The sequence below is a fragment of the Phoca vitulina genome, unplaced genomic scaffold (genome assembly GCF_004348235.1).
Source record: "Phoca vitulina isolate PV1807 unplaced genomic scaffold, GSC_HSeal_1.0 scaffold15, whole genome shotgun sequence".
NCBI classification, from domain to species: domain Eukaryota; kingdom Metazoa; phylum Chordata; class Mammalia; order Carnivora; family Phocidae; genus Phoca; species Phoca vitulina.
The window spans coordinates 6,540,121-6,555,298 of NW_022589718.1; the positions used below are offsets into that span (position 1 = coordinate 6,540,121).

The 15,178-nt window shown below is 46.7% G+C and overlaps 1 protein-coding gene across 3 annotated transcripts in view; it reads left to right on the forward strand.

Annotated features, from left to right (window-relative positions):
* The first annotated feature begins 12,903 nt into the window (after positions 1–12,903).
* The window catches only part of RAB11FIP1 (RAB11 family interacting protein 1), a 31,542-nt gene continuing 29,267 nt past the window's right edge, over positions 12,904–15,178 (forward strand). For all 3 annotated transcript variants that reach the window (XM_032413477.1, XM_032413478.1, XM_032413479.1), the window contains exon 1: positions 12,904–13,356. In XM_032413477.1, the coding sequence (XP_032269368.1) occupies positions 12,986–13,356 (371 nt within the window). In that variant the 5' untranslated portion in view covers positions 12,904–12,985. The remainder of the gene's footprint in view (positions 13,357–15,178) is intronic.

Sequence of the window (15,178 nt, forward strand, 5' to 3'; positions counted from 1 at the left end):
CTGATCCTTCTTCCAGGATTCCCTACCTCAGTCAGTGGCATCATTGTCCGCACAGTTATGCAAGCCAGAAAACTGGAGCCGGAACGTAATCTCCCTAAGGGCAGGGACCCGGCCTATCTTGTTTTCTGCTGTGTCTTCACGACCTAGAACAGTGCATGGCACAGAGAGGGTGCTCATTATGTCCTGTGGAATGACTGTCTGCAATCTCTGGTTTGCATTCATTTTCCTCCATCTCCACCATTACTGTTCAGTCCGGCCGCCATAACCTCTCACTGGCACGACTGCAATAGCCTCCTGACTAGTCTCCCTTCATCCATGCTCAGCCCTATTTCTATATATCTTCCACGGTGGCCAGTGATCTTTTCAAAACAAATCTGAATCTGAGACAAGTGCTCTTGCCGTGGCCTCTGAGGTCGTACATGGTCTGTATCCTATGACTCTTGCAGCCTCGTCTCATATCATGATCACCTTGGCTCTTTAGATTCCAGCCAGGTAGGCTTTTTTACAATGCCTGTGATCACTTGCTCTGTCCTGCCACCGGGCCTTTGCACATATTGCTTTCTCTGCTGGGACCATTCTTCTCCTCTTCACCCACTTAATTTCTACTCATCCTCCTGATGTCACTTTCAGAGCTTAGAGTACTAGTTCCTGTAGGTCCTGATGTCAAATGTATTTGACAGAAAAGTCATAGTCAAAATAACTTGAAAAATACTGAAAAGAGATAGCTCCGTAGCACTTGTCGTGGTTTTTTATATTTGTTTGTATAATTATTTTCTGCATGAAACTTCACAACTTGTAAGACGTTTTAGTCTGTCTTCCCATATGAAGTCAAGGGCCTAGTCAAGGACCATTAAAACATAAGTCATCATTTCTCTCTTCATGTGTTTTTGGAAGGTACCATCGAATATATTTACCTGGTATTCTTTTTTTTCTATTAGATATAAATCCTCCGAAGATTACAATATTTGATAAAAATCTCCCAGGATGCTATCATCTCAGCGAGGTCCTCCTTAGTTCATTAATGCCTTAGGGGATGGTTTAAGTGTAGTTTAGCCTGGAGACAGGTTATCGACCTTTAGAAGATATTGCCTTTGCCTGTGATATCAAGATTCAATAAAGTCAAGCAAAGAAGGGCTTATCCAGGTTATCTTCTCCAATATATATCTTCTCTTTTCTTGAAAGTTCCCGAAATGGGTAAGTTGATGGAATCTTACATATTAAGATGGTTAGAATCACTCAGGCAGACTAGGTGTTTCAAACAGACCCTGTAAATATAGGTACTTATTACATGATAAGGAAGGATTATAAATCCAATTAGGGAAGGGTCAGTTTATTCAACAAGTTATCTTTTAATATTTAATTAGCAGTTCATGGGAAAAAGTAAAATTTATCTTTAAACCATGTGTCATGTACCAATATAAGTTCCAGAAAGATTAACATGCTAAATGGCAAAAATTCAAGCCCAAAAAGGCTATATGAAAACATAAGTGAATATTTATCTCATATCCACAGGGAGGAAGACATTCTCAGCTTAAGGGCAATGGAAAACATTATTCCCACCCCCCCAAAAGAAAATGACCATATAAAAATGAAAAATTAATGACCAAGTTAAAAGGTAAACAACAAAATGGAGGAAAAATAGATGATCAGAAACTATACAAAAGGTCAATGTCTGTATTACATAAGGATGTTTATAAATTAGTAAACAAGTGCTAAGACCCAGTGAAGAAATTGGGCAAAGGATAGGAACAGACACTTTACATGTAAAATATAATGATTGACACATGAAAAAATATTCAGCCTTGCCAGAAATGTAAGAAATGCAAATTACACATTTCACAATTGCATAAATGCAAAAATCACTGTTTTAATCTATCAAATTAACAGAAATAAAAAGTGTATAATACTCAGTATTGGAGAAGGATGGGGGAAATCACTTTCCCAATACATTGCTGGGAGGGGTGATATTTGTCATTATGAATAACGAATATTAAAAATGTTTGCAGCTTTTGACCTATTTCCCAGAATATATCATCAGGAAATGTGTTAAGGAAATAAATCTAAGTATGGGCAGTGTTTTATGCACAAAGATTTTCATGGAAGTATTATTTATAGCATCATGTTTAATAATAAGGACATCATTAAAAAACTAGTGTTCATTCGCATGATGAAATTAACTGTTGGAAATTTAGTATATGAAATTTTCCAATAAAATGAGAAAACATGGGAAAAATAGGATACAAAAGTGTGTATACAGTATAATCGCAACTGCGTGTAAAGACAAGTGTGCATAGAATAACATGTTGGGTTTTTTGGGGCACCTGGGTGGCTCAGTTGGTTAGGCATCTGTCTTCGGCTCAGGTCATGATCCCAGCCAGGGTCCTGGGATCGAGCCCCACGTCAGGCTCCTTGCTCAGCAGGGAGTCTGCTTCTCCTTCTCCATCTCCCCCCACTCATTCTCTCTCTCTCAAATAAATAAATAAAATCTTAAAAAAAAACTTAAAAAAAAAGAAACTAAAAACTTTTGTGAAAAAAAAGAAAAAGAAAAACATGCTGTTTTTCTGTTGCTATTTTTCCAAGATAGACTATAAATTTTTTTTGTTTTTATGTTTTTCTACTTGTCTTTGCTTTCTGGATTTCCTATGAACCAATCCTCACTCCTTTCCCATGTGAACACAGAGCCAATGCCATAAAAACAAATCAAGTCCTGACACATGCTACGACTTGGACGAACCTCGAAAACCTGAGGCTAAGTGAAGGAAGCCAGACACAAAAGGACATATTATATGAAACATCCAGAAAAGGCAAATCCATAGAGACAGAAAGCAGATTAGTGGTCACCAGGGGCTCGGGAGGAGGAACTGGGACTGATTGCTCAGAGGCATGGGGTTTTTTTCTTGGGTGATGGAAAATATTTTGGAACTAAATGGTGGTGATGGTTGCACAACATAGTGATGATCCTAAAAAACACTGCACTGCACACTTTAAAATGGTGAATTTTGGGGTGCCTGGGTGGCTCAGATGGTTGAGCGACTGCCTTCAGCTCAGGTCATGATCTCGGGGTCCTGGGATCGAGCCTCACGTCGGCTCCCAGCTCAGCAGGGACTCTGCTTCCCCCTCCCCCTCTCTGCTCTCCCCCTGCTGTGCTCTCTCTCTCTCAAATGAATAAATAAAATCTTTAAAAAATAATAAATAAAATGGTGAATTTTAGGTTATGTGAATGGTATCTCAAGTAAATACATAAATAAATAAAGGAAGGCTTGGTATTAAAAAAAGGAAACTGAAGTGAATGGAGGTTTTAGGTTAAGAGTTTAATAGAGTCCATATTCAAAGGGTGATCTCTTTGCGTTCTCAAGGGAGCTCTCTTTTTCCTGGTAGGCCTCAGAGACCTCACTGGCTGGTGTATATATCAGAGAAGAAGAGAGAAAATGAAGGAGAAGGACCGAACATGGATTTTATTTTTAAGTAATCTCTACACCCAACATGAGGCTTGAAATTACAACCCTGGGATGAAGAGTCGCACAATCTTCCAGCTGAGCCAGCCAGGCACCCCAGGATCAGAGAGGTTTTACAAATTATGAATGGCTATTAAAAATGAAAACGTAGGGACACCTGGGTGGCTCAGTCGGTTAAGCGTCTGCCTTTGGCTCAGGTCATGATCCCAGGGTCCTGGGATCGAGCCCCGAATCGGGCTCCTTGCTCAGCAGGGAGCCTGCTTCTCCCTCTGCCTGCCGCTCCCCCTGCTTGTGCTCTCTCTCTGACAAATAAATAAAATCTTAAAAAAAAAGAAAATGTAAAGTGATACTGTTTACAATAGAATCAAAAACATCAAATGCCTAGGAATAAATCTAACAAAAGATGTACAAGCCTGATGTAGAAAACTACAAATGTTGAGAGAAATTAAATTTAAAAAGAATCTATCTTGCTCATTGTTTGAAAGATTCAATATTGTAAAGATGGGAAATTTCCCCCAAGTTGATCTATAAATCCAATGCAATCTCAATTAAAATTTGAGCAAGTTTTTGTTGTTTTGTTTTGTCTTGTTGCGTTTTAGAAATGAACAAGTTGAGGGCGCCTGGGTGGCTCAGTGGGTTAAGCATGTGACTTCGGCTCGGGTCATGATCCCAGGGTCCTGGGATTGAGCCCCACATCAGGCTCCCTGCTCGGCCGGGAGTCTGTTTCTCCCTCTCCCTCTGTCCCTCCCCTCACTTGTGCTTTCTCTCTCTCAAATAAATAAAATCTTTAAAAAAAAAAAAAGAAATGAACAAGTTGATTCTAAAATGAATATGAAAACACAAAGGGCCAAGAATAGCCAAGAAATTTAGAGGGATGAAGGACAAAGCTGCAGGCTTTACATTAGTAGATATTGAGAAGTATGAGAAAGCTATAATAATAAGTGTGGCATTGGCTCAAGAACAGACCAGTAGACCAATGGACCAGAATAGAGGTCAGAAACAAATCCACACATAACTGTGACAGTGAAGAGCTGGTGGGGGGAAGCTAGGTTTTTCAATAAATGGTGCTGGGTCTATGGGATATGTTGTGAAAAACCAAAAGAATCTTGATTCCTGTCTGATACTATATGGTTGGAAAAATTTATGCTTCCATGGAAAACTGCATTTTTGTAGCATAGCCTCTGGGTTATCTGATTGTGATTTTATGGCAACTATTTTATAACTCTGTAAATTGTAGATAGCTGATAGCAAAGCAAAATTCATGAAAATAAATTCTGTCTGGTGGAGGGACACCATCCCCCCGCCCCCATGGAAAAACTTATTTTGCCTCAATTTGCATATTCATTTCAATATTCCTGATCTATAAATGTGTCTGTTCTTTGGACCCACTTTTGAACAGGCCGAAACACCTTGCCAGTTTTTCTTCTTAATAAGTTAAATAAATTTTTTTTTTTTTAAGATTTTATTTATTTATTTGAGAGAGAGAATGAGAGACAGCACAAGAGGGAAGAGGGTCAGAGGGAGAAGCAGACTCCCTGCTGAGCAGGGAGCCCGATGTGGGACTCGATCCCGGGACTCCAGGATCATGACCCGAGCCGAAGGCAGTCGCTTAACCAACTGAGCCACCCAGGCGCCCATAAGTTAAATAAATTTTTAATGGGTTAGTTTTTATATCTGTACGAGAGTCATGATTTTATCTTTTAAAAAATTATCTTTTCTGCCGCTCTGCCTACTTGTGATCTCTCTCTCTGTCGAATAAATAAATAAAATCTTTTAAAAATAAATAAAAAATTATCTTTTAACAATTCATACAAATTTTTTTAAAGATTTTATTTATTTATTCGACAGAGAGAGAGACATCGAGAGAGGGAACACAAGCCCCAACAATTCATACAAATTAATTCCAGATGGATTGCTAACCTAAATGTGAAAGGTAAAGCAATAAAGCTTCTAGAAGATTATAAAGGAGAATATATTCATGACTTTGGGGCAACAAAGGTTTCTTTAAACATGGAGCACCTGGGTGTCTCAGTCGGTTAAGCATCTGCCTTTGGCTCAGGTCATGATCCCAGGGTCCTGGGATCGAGCCCCGCATCGGGCTCCCTGTTCCGTGGGGAGCCTGCTTCTCCCTCTGCCCCTTCCCCTGCTTGTGCTCTCTCTCTCTCTCTCTCTCTCTCTGACAAATAAATAAATAAAATCTTAAAAAAAAAAAGATTTCTTAAACAGGACACAAAAGCACCAATCATAAAAGAAAAGACGAATAACTCAAATTTCATTAAAACTTAGTACTTTTCACCCAGGAACACCACGGAGAGTGAAAAGGCAAGCCACAGAGTGGGAGAAGATATTTGCAATGCATTTTTGGACCAAGGTATTTAATATATATACATATATTATACATACATAATAGAATTCTTGAAATTATGTATTATATGTAATACAAATATATAAATATCACAAATCAGTAAGAACATAGATAACTGAAAAGAAAAATGAACAAAAGACCCGGATAGCACATCACAAAATACCATATCCAAATGGCTAATAAACAAGTGCCCAACCTCATTAGTTATCATGGAAATAAAAATTAAAACTGCTGCACATCTACCAGAAGGGCAAAATACAAAAGATTGACAATGCCAAGGTTGACAAAAATGTGGAGAAACTGGATTTCTCAAACATCCCTGGTGGGAGTATAAATTGGTATAACTGCCTTGAAAAATTATTCGACAATATCTCTTAGCACTAAACATATACCCAAGCCGATTCAGTAATTCTATTCTTAGGTGTGTGTGTATGTTTATGGATATGTATATGTACAAAAAGACATACGAGAATGTACAGCAATTTATTCTTTTTTTTTTAAAGATTTTATTTATTTATTTGACAGAGAGGGAGGGAACACAAGCCGGGGGAGTGGCAGAGGGAGAAGCAGGCTTCCCGACGAGCAGGGAGCCCGATGCGGGGCTGGATCCCAGGACCCCGGGATCATGACCTGAGCCGAAGGCAGATGCTTAACGACTGAGCCACCCAAGCGCCCCTGCAAAAATTCGATTTCTAAACAAGTAGCATTCACAGGTTCCAGGGATTAGGATGTGCATATATTTGTGGGGTGGGGGGGGGCATCATTCAACCCCCTACAAGCCCCAAACTAGAAACAACCTAAATGTCTATCAACTGTAGAATCAAAAATAAATTGTGATAGATGACTATAAAACAATAAAGATGAACACATTACTGCTACATGAACACCACCAGTGACTCTCATAATACTGAGTGAAAGGAGCCCGACCCCAAATAAATACCCAGTGTATGATTCATTTATATAATGTTCAAAAATAGCAAGACTAATCTAGGAGACAGAGCTGGGATGGTGGTTGCTACCCTATGGAAAGAAGGCGGTGACCGAGAGGGACGAAGGCATGGTTTCTGCACGTGCCAATACTGCTCTATTTCTTGATATGGGTTGTGAGGACTCACCACGCCGAACACTTCCATGCACTTTCTATGCACTTTTCTGCAGATAATGTTTATAGGACATTTTCCTTTTTCACCTTCTTCACATTTTCTTCTACTTCCTGTAGATATTAGATTTCAATACCTCTGTTTATTAAAAATTATGAATGATTATTGACAATATTTTCTTTCTAATTATAAGTTTAGGTGCTACCGTAGCTCAGGAATGTCTGTTTTGGGGACATGTATATATATATTTTAGTCTAATGGGTTTTGATGGAACCTTGAATCGGGGGACCCAATGGGGCCACAGAATGTGCTGTTGCGATTTGTTCCCGAAGTGCTCTATAAGCCCTTAGTGTCACTGACTTTCCTGGCTGAAGATGTTCCCCAAACTTGGAGTGCCAGTGGTTGGGACGGCAATGGGAAATGTTACTTCAGGGTGAATGATTAGACTTAGGAAAAGGGCTTAGACTTAGGAAAAGTGTTATGCATTGTAGGCTAGGTAAGGGGTAGCATTTCCCGAAGTCAGGCAGAGATTCGTCAGAGGGACCATAGGGCAGGTAAGAAGAGGGTACTTAAGGATAGAACCCGGTTTGAACCTGGGTCGCCTCCTAGAGGGACCCCTTGGTAAGGAGTCTTATTCTGGCCATGCCCACCCCCACCCCACCCCAGCCTTGGAATTGGTGAAATGTCAAACACTGGGCTTGCCTTGAGGCTTCCAGGCCTATATTATAATTCCTTTGGGTCAAAAGTCAACATACCCGTCAGCCTCACGCCATGCGCTGTGGGGTCAAAAGGGAAGAGAAGAAAGGGGTGCTGGGGCCGCTCACACCACTTCTTGGCCAGCTCCGCCTCTGGGTCTGTGCCCAGGGGTCCCCGCGGTTGAGAAGGGGGAGGCTCATGGCTTATATGGAAGAGGCCAGAAGGAGAACAAGCCCCTGAGGGGTGGTTTCCAATGGGACAATTCAAGGAGGAATAAATGCTCAGAGCTTCTGCTGTCCTCTTGTATGTCATGAAACTGATTCTGGAAAGGTGAAGTACAGCTTGTGCCGATGAGGAACACATATTTCTTTTATAATCAGAAAAAAATGAACCTAGATTTTCAAAAGATGGTTATATCGGGTGGTGCTAAAAGGCTTCAGAGTCATCTCTGCCTCTCCCACTTAACCCGACCGGCCTTCTGTTTGCAAGGCACGGGAGAGTCGGAAATGGTGAGGACCATGTCTCCTGCCTTTGAGACGCTTACAGGGGAATAAAAGAAGCACTGAATCAGAGTCTAAGAAAGAAGCGAGGAGACCAGAAGCCATTCTGAACGGGAGAGGCACAGCAGAAGGCTTAGTGGAGAAAGGGGAAGGTAAGGGGTCCACGTTCTCTCTCTACGGTCTGTAGGACTGTAGTTGTAAGCTTCAAGGGCCTTCTCTGCCACTTAGAAAGATAATATCTTTATGTTATCTATGATGCAAGTTTTGTTAAACGAAGTAATAGGGGGGAAGGGGGAAATATTAGCCATTGGCTTCTTGAGACCATCCTGTCCAGTGTGGCTGTTTTTTGTTTTTTGTTTTTTTATTTTTTATTTTTTTAAAGATTTTATTTATTCATTTCACAGAGAGAGAGAGAGAGAGTGAGAGCAGGAACACAAGCAGGAGGAGCGGGAGAGGGAGAAGCAGGTTTCCCGCTGAGCAGGGAGCCCGATATGGGGCTCGATCCCAGGAGTCTGGGATCATGACCTGAGCCGAAGGCAGACGCTTAACGACTGAGCCACGCAGGCACCCCATGTTTTTTGTGTTTTTAGATTTGAGAGAAGGAGAGAGGAGACTGTGCATGCGCATGAGGGGAGGGGCAGGAGGAGAGAATCTCCAGCAGACTCCCTGCTGAGCGTGGAGCCCAACACAGGGCTCGATCCCACAGTCCGTGAGATCATGACCTGAGCAGAAACCAAGAGTTGGACGCTTAACCAACTGAGCCCCCCAGGTCCCCTCAGTGTGGCCATAGTTTTAACTTCCGTATTGCCACACCCACTGGGGCAATGGAAAGAGAGCCTGATGTTGGGGACTTGTTCCCCTGGCTCGCTGACCCCTGAAGCAGGAGCCCCTTACTCCCAGAGCTGACACCTGGAAAGTAGTCTCCTTGGTCAGCCAAGTGGGCAAGAGTCTGAGGCAGCTGGACCTGGAGAAGCCAGAAGGCTGTTGACAAGCACTCCAGGGAATGAGTCATGTGTGTGGACGTTTGTCACCACACCCCAGAGTCCGAGGCAAAGGAGAAAGACAAGCAACCATTACTAGCCACTTTATGCTCCTCCCTTGGGACAGCCCATTTGCCCATGCAGAGCACCCAGAGGTGTGGGGTTTTTTGGGGGTTTTTTTGAGGAGGGAGAGGAGCAGTGGGAGAGCGACAAGCAGACTCGCACTGAGCGCAGAGCCTGATGCAGGGCTTGGTCTCACGTCTCTGAGATCATGACCTGAGCTGAAACCAAGAGTCAGCTGAACTGACTGAGCCCCCCAGGTCCCGCCCCCCCAGGTGGTTTTTGAGTTAGTTCCCTTGCAGTTGGGGGTGTACTGAGGACCTGTGGGCAGGAGTGGTTGACAGTGGCAGGGTGGTAAACGTCTCTCCCTCTGCTGGCCCTTCCTCCCCACCCCTAGCATGGCTCTGCACAACGTCTTATCCTGGGGGATTGTTCCTGGTTGCTCCCAAAAGCAAATCTGCGCTGGTCATCTAACTGCACAGCTGGTGTCTGGGAGTCCCGGCATGCTCCAGTCTGTTGCTTTGGGAGGAGGACAGGTGGCTAACCTGTCCAGTCCAACCTGCCACGCACCTTGTCCTCGCGCTCAGGGCCAACAGAAACTCTTTTCCTCTTTCAGTCAGGGCTAGAGGCGGGCCGGTGAGAGGAACGAGAAGTCAACTCGCCGCACCCTGGCTGTGGGAGGTGTTTATAAACGCTCCTGGAATGCAGTGAACCTGCGAGGGGTCAGCCGCCCCAGGACCGCCTGGCCTGTGGGAGAGGGTGGGAGGGATGCCCAGGTGGATTCCTCTGAAGGCAGGTAGGGAACAGGACCGGGTGGAGCACCAGCCCTGTCGTGGTCCTTGTCGTTGCACCTGTACACCCCGCAGCCTGGACTGTGGGGCTATAAAATTGGGAGAAGACAGACTTACTCCCAGGCGGTCAGCAAGTGAGGCTTGAGGGACAATGTGCTCTGGCTGGAGGAAGGGAGAAAACAGCCACCCAGGCATTCTAGCACCAAGTGCACCCGGTGCTCTAGCTCCTGGCTTCTCTCTCCCCTGACGTATTTCCAATTCCTGCCTCTAGTGAGCCTGACTCCTCTGAGTTAACCCATGCCAACGTCCAGTGTCTAGAGGGATCTTGATCTTGATTTCCTGGTGGTGGTGGGACAGCTTTACCCTCTCAACCTACCACCTCTGCTTTAACCACAGAGCCTATGTGTGTCTGACAAAACCCAAACACATGAGGTCACAAGGTACTCATAATTTTTCCTTCCTCCTTACCCCCACCCCCTTTGTCCTCTAATCCTTTCCATGAATGGAAGGGATGCTTGGTATCCTACTTAGCCTGTGAGGCTGTCCGGCTAGGTTTCATTCCTTGCTATCTTTATTGTGGGGCAGCACTAACAATGTGAGTGTAGGGGCGGACAGGAGAGCTGAAACTCTTCACTCCCAGGGTCAGCTTGGACCCCAAATCTCTGACTTTGTCCGGCTGGGATGTAGTGGAGCAGTGCACAGGTAGGAAAACCAGGAGGGAAGTCAATGCCTTATTTAATAAAGTACCAAGTTGCAATAGACAGCAAGGATGGATAAGTGGCAGGATAGGGTGAGGCCAGAGGCAGACAGGCCCCAGGTGAACACGAAGGCATCTGGCTGTGACCCACCATGATATTGGGTGCTGGGTGACTTCTGCTCATACCTGCCTTACAACGTGAAACACAGCCTCATCACACCACTGCTCAAAATCCTCTGAAGGCTGGTTCACCCTGGCCTAACACTGTGGTATAAACTCCTTAGTCTGGTGTTCATGGTCTACATGATCTGGGCCCACCTATCTTGTCTGTCTTATCTCTACCATCCACCCCCAGTGCCCTCCTAAAATAGCCCACATTCCAGCCCCCATGGGGTGCCCATAACCCCTAAACATGCCATGAACTTTCTGGCCCCCATACCGTTGCTTAGGCTGTTCTTTTCTCTCTTCCTGAAATGCTCTTCCCTCGTGTCCCCCTCTCTGTCAGTCAAATCTGGTATATGCTTTAGGGCCCAGCTCAGCGTCACTGCCTTCATAAAAAAAATCCACCTGCTTAGAGAAATCACTCCAACCTCAAAACCTCCAAAGCATTTTATTAGTATAGGACTTCCTTTTTTTTTTTTTTAAGATTTTATTTATTTATTTGTCAGAGAGAGAGAGAGAGAGGGAACACAAGCAGGGGGAGTGGGAGAGGGAGAAGCAGGCTGAGCAGGGAGCCCAGTGTGGGACTCCATCCCAGGAGAGGCAGACCTGAGCCGAAGGCAGACACTTAAATGACTGAGCCACCCACGCGTCCCTAGGACTTCCTTTATAGCATTTGTCATGGTGTGCCTTGAAACTGGATCTTGTTCAGAGGGCTTTGTGCCCTCCGTAGCTCCTAGCACAGGCACCAAGTAAGGTCTCAGTAAATCTTTATGGTAATGAATGGAGCCATGAGGTTGAATGACACCAATAGATGGTCAAGAAGCAGAAATGGCACCAAAACAACAGAGTTCTATTAGGGCTTGCCCATCACTTATCCGTCTGATGCCTCCTTTCTTTTCCCTTTCTATCACCATTACATATTTACAACGTACTGAATAGGTCTTTCCCACTCGGGAGCCACCCTCAGTGCAAACCCCAGGCATCATGCATCTTCTAATTTCCTCCATGGGAAAAGGATACACTATGTGCTCATGGTTGGCTGGTATAACCTGCACACTCTTCAATTCCATAGCACTTCCTGAGGACCTACTGTGTACCCAGGTTTCTGCCAGGGGCTACAGAAGGGACAAGTTAAATAAGTCACCACCTGGTCCCTGCCCAGACAGGGACTACTGGAAGATGGAGTAAATGTGAGTGAAGTCTTACGGTCAGCAGGACCTGGGAATGAAGGGAATCTGCCAATCCAATGGACATCTGGAACAAGGAAGTGAATGATTGGAAGCCCAGAGATAAGGAGCAGGGAGACACTGAGGAGGATCCACTCAGGGAGAGCTGCGGGAACTGGAGTGGGGGTGGCACTCTGTTCTCCTTATGTCTGGTTTGGCAATCCTATTTTCAGTTCCTCCTTTATTCGCCTTCCCTAATTTAGCCTCTTAGCCTCACCTTATTTGGCGAGGGCAGGCAAAATAGGACACTCCCACATCACCTCCTGACCGCCCCCCCCTTACCTTCCCCTTTTCAGGCCCTCAAATGATCCTCCTCCTTCCCGACCCACCTGGCGCCATCCCAGAGTAAACCACCGGCTGGCCAAAATCAAAAGAGCAGTGAATTGGGGATCGCGTTCATTATCACCCTCATAGCTACTCTTGATTGAGAACTCACCGTGTGCCAGGCTACATTATCTTTTTTACAACAACACCAGGAGGAGATTGTTATCTCATTTTATGGGTGAAGAAACTCAGACCAAAAGATGTTAAGTAATCTGTGCCAGCTCACACACCTGCCAGTTGGCGGTGCCAGACTGGAAATGAGGTCTGACTCCCAGGGCAGTGCCCCGGTCAGTTCCGGTTGGGCTGTGCGACCTTTGGCAGTTGGGGACCCCGTCCCTTAACCAACACGTCTCGCACCGGAATTCTCCAAGCCCCCGCCCCCGCCCCGGCCGCGCCAGCCTTCCGCGCCCCGGGTGCTCGCCCGCCCGAGCCGCAGAGGCCCGCGCGGCGCCGGCAGGTGGGGCGGGCGGGGCCAGAGCCCCGGCCCGGACGAGGAGAGGCGGGGCCTGGCGGGGGCGTGGCCGGAAGCCTTAAAGGAGCTGGGGCGGTGGGGCGGCAGGGCGGGCAGCAGAGGCCGCGGATCGCGGCGGTCGTCTCCTCGCTTCCGAGCCGACCGCGGCACCGTCACCATGTCCCTGGCGGCCTCGGCGGGCCGGGGCCCGGGGGCCGTGTGGTCCCCAACGCACGTGCAGGTGACGGTGCTGCAGGCGCGGGGCCTGCGGGCCAAGGGCCCCGGGGGCACGAGCGACGCGTACGCGGTGATCCAGGTGGGCAAGGAGAAGTACGCCACCTCGGTGTCGGAGCGCAGCCTGGGCGCGCCAGTGTGGCGGGAGGAGGCCACCTTCGAACTGCCGCCGCTGCTGTCCGACGGGGCCGCGGCCGCCGCCACCCTGCAGCTCACCGTGCTGCACCGCGCGCTGCTCGGCCTGGACAAGTTCCTGGGCCGGGCCGAGGTGGACCTGCGGGAGCTGCACCGGGACCAGGGCCGCAGAAAGACCCAGTGAGTGCGGGCCGGGGGGAGAGGACGGGGAGCGGCGGGCCGGGGAGCGGGGCAGTGCGGAGTGGGGAACGTGTGGCTGGGCGCTGAGATCCTTTTAGAGCGAGCGCGGCGGTCCCCGCGCCGCTGTGTCCCAAGGGGACGGACGGAGAGAGGCCTTTGGACAGGGATCACCCGGGCCGATAATCATAGTCTCACCTAGCTTCAACTTCTTCGGCTGTCCCGCCCCAGCTCTCCCAGTGTGTGGGCTCTTTGAAGCCGGCGCTAGGGGTGGGGGTGGGGGAGTACCTGGGGTGTTTTTGAATCTGCGGGACGTCGCTCAGCGCCCGGAACTTAGTAAGCACTTAATGAATTTTCGATGAATTGAAAATACTTGTGGGCTGACAAATTCTTCTTACTAGTGTGGGTAGTGTGAATGTTTGATACACTCATTAGCTTATGTGGAAAGCCTCCTGGGTATTTAACTGTCCTAGACACTGAGCTGGGAATGGCTGGGCCTGGGAGCAGGGAGGGTCAAGGTGGAGGGTGAACCCCACGGACACTCTCTGGCCCTAGAGGCTCACCCAGGGACAGAGCTGGGGCATTACAGTGCGGGGTGGAGGCTGCCCAGAGATGGCTGTCCCTCACCTCCACCTCAACGACTGCCTACGGGCTTGGTGAAGAGAATCTGCCCCTCCCTCTTCCCCTTTTCTTCCCCCACCCCCGCCCCCAAAGCCTGCTAGAACAGTTTGGTCTTCACTTTCAGACTGAAAATTATTAACCCGGTTTGCCCTGAGCCCCAAAGTTAGTAAGGATTTCCCAGTGCTGGTTGGAGCCACGGTCTGCCCTTGGCCCAGCTGAAGTGGGAGGTAGGCTGTGTTTCTTTTTGGCCTTTGTCAGGTTCTCTCTGGTCCTCCTCCAAAAGGTTGGCTGCTCACCCGTAGCTTCTCAGTCTAGAGTTGTGTGATAGGGTATCTCACTCCCACAGGGAGAGCTGGGCACCACCCATTTCACTTCAAGGTGTCACCCATTTGTTTGTTCTCTTTCGTAGGTGTTTGCCATGGAGCGTTTGATTATGGAACATTTGATTATGCTCTTGTACTGTACCAAAAGCTGGCCTCCTTAGCTTAATTGGTTACTTTGCTGGAACTTAAATATGCAAGTCAGTCATATTACCACAACTCCTATTTGTGAAGCACACAGATTCCCATTGGGTGTTTTAGATATAAATGGTATTTTAACTTTCCCTTGTGAAGGGGGCAGGAAAAGCCAGAGGGTTTGAAGTTACCAGACTCCCTTTTCTGCATCGTGGGTCCAATTTCAGCTTGCATGCTTGCAAATGCAATACCTGATTCACTTATCTGGCCAAAGATGAATAGGCATTTCTGAATTCAAATCAGATAAAAATAGAGAGCCTTGAGGTGAGGATGGGTAGGGTATCTCTTGGCATTAACTTACAAGCCATAGGTGAGCAGTGCCTTTGCTAAGGAGGTGCTGAAGCAATGCTAATTTTCCATTTGATTAAATGACATTTGGGGCTTTGGCTTGGCTTCCTTTCCAGCTTCAACTGGGCGTCATTTGGCCATCCCTTGTCTTGTTCCATCCCAAGATGCGCGGGTATTATCATCTGTCTCTGCCGTCTGTTTCTTGTGTGAACATTTTATTCCCTTGAAAGACAGATCGCATGTCCCCTCCAGAGATGAGGATTCCAGATTCCTGGGTCTGGTGCCCACTGTGGTCCTGACTCATTGTTAGGCTTTGGGCTGCTCGGTCTCTAAACACCCAAATTTCCCTGTTTATACATGGAGCTTGTTGCCAGGCTTAATTGGTATTTATAAGATGTTTC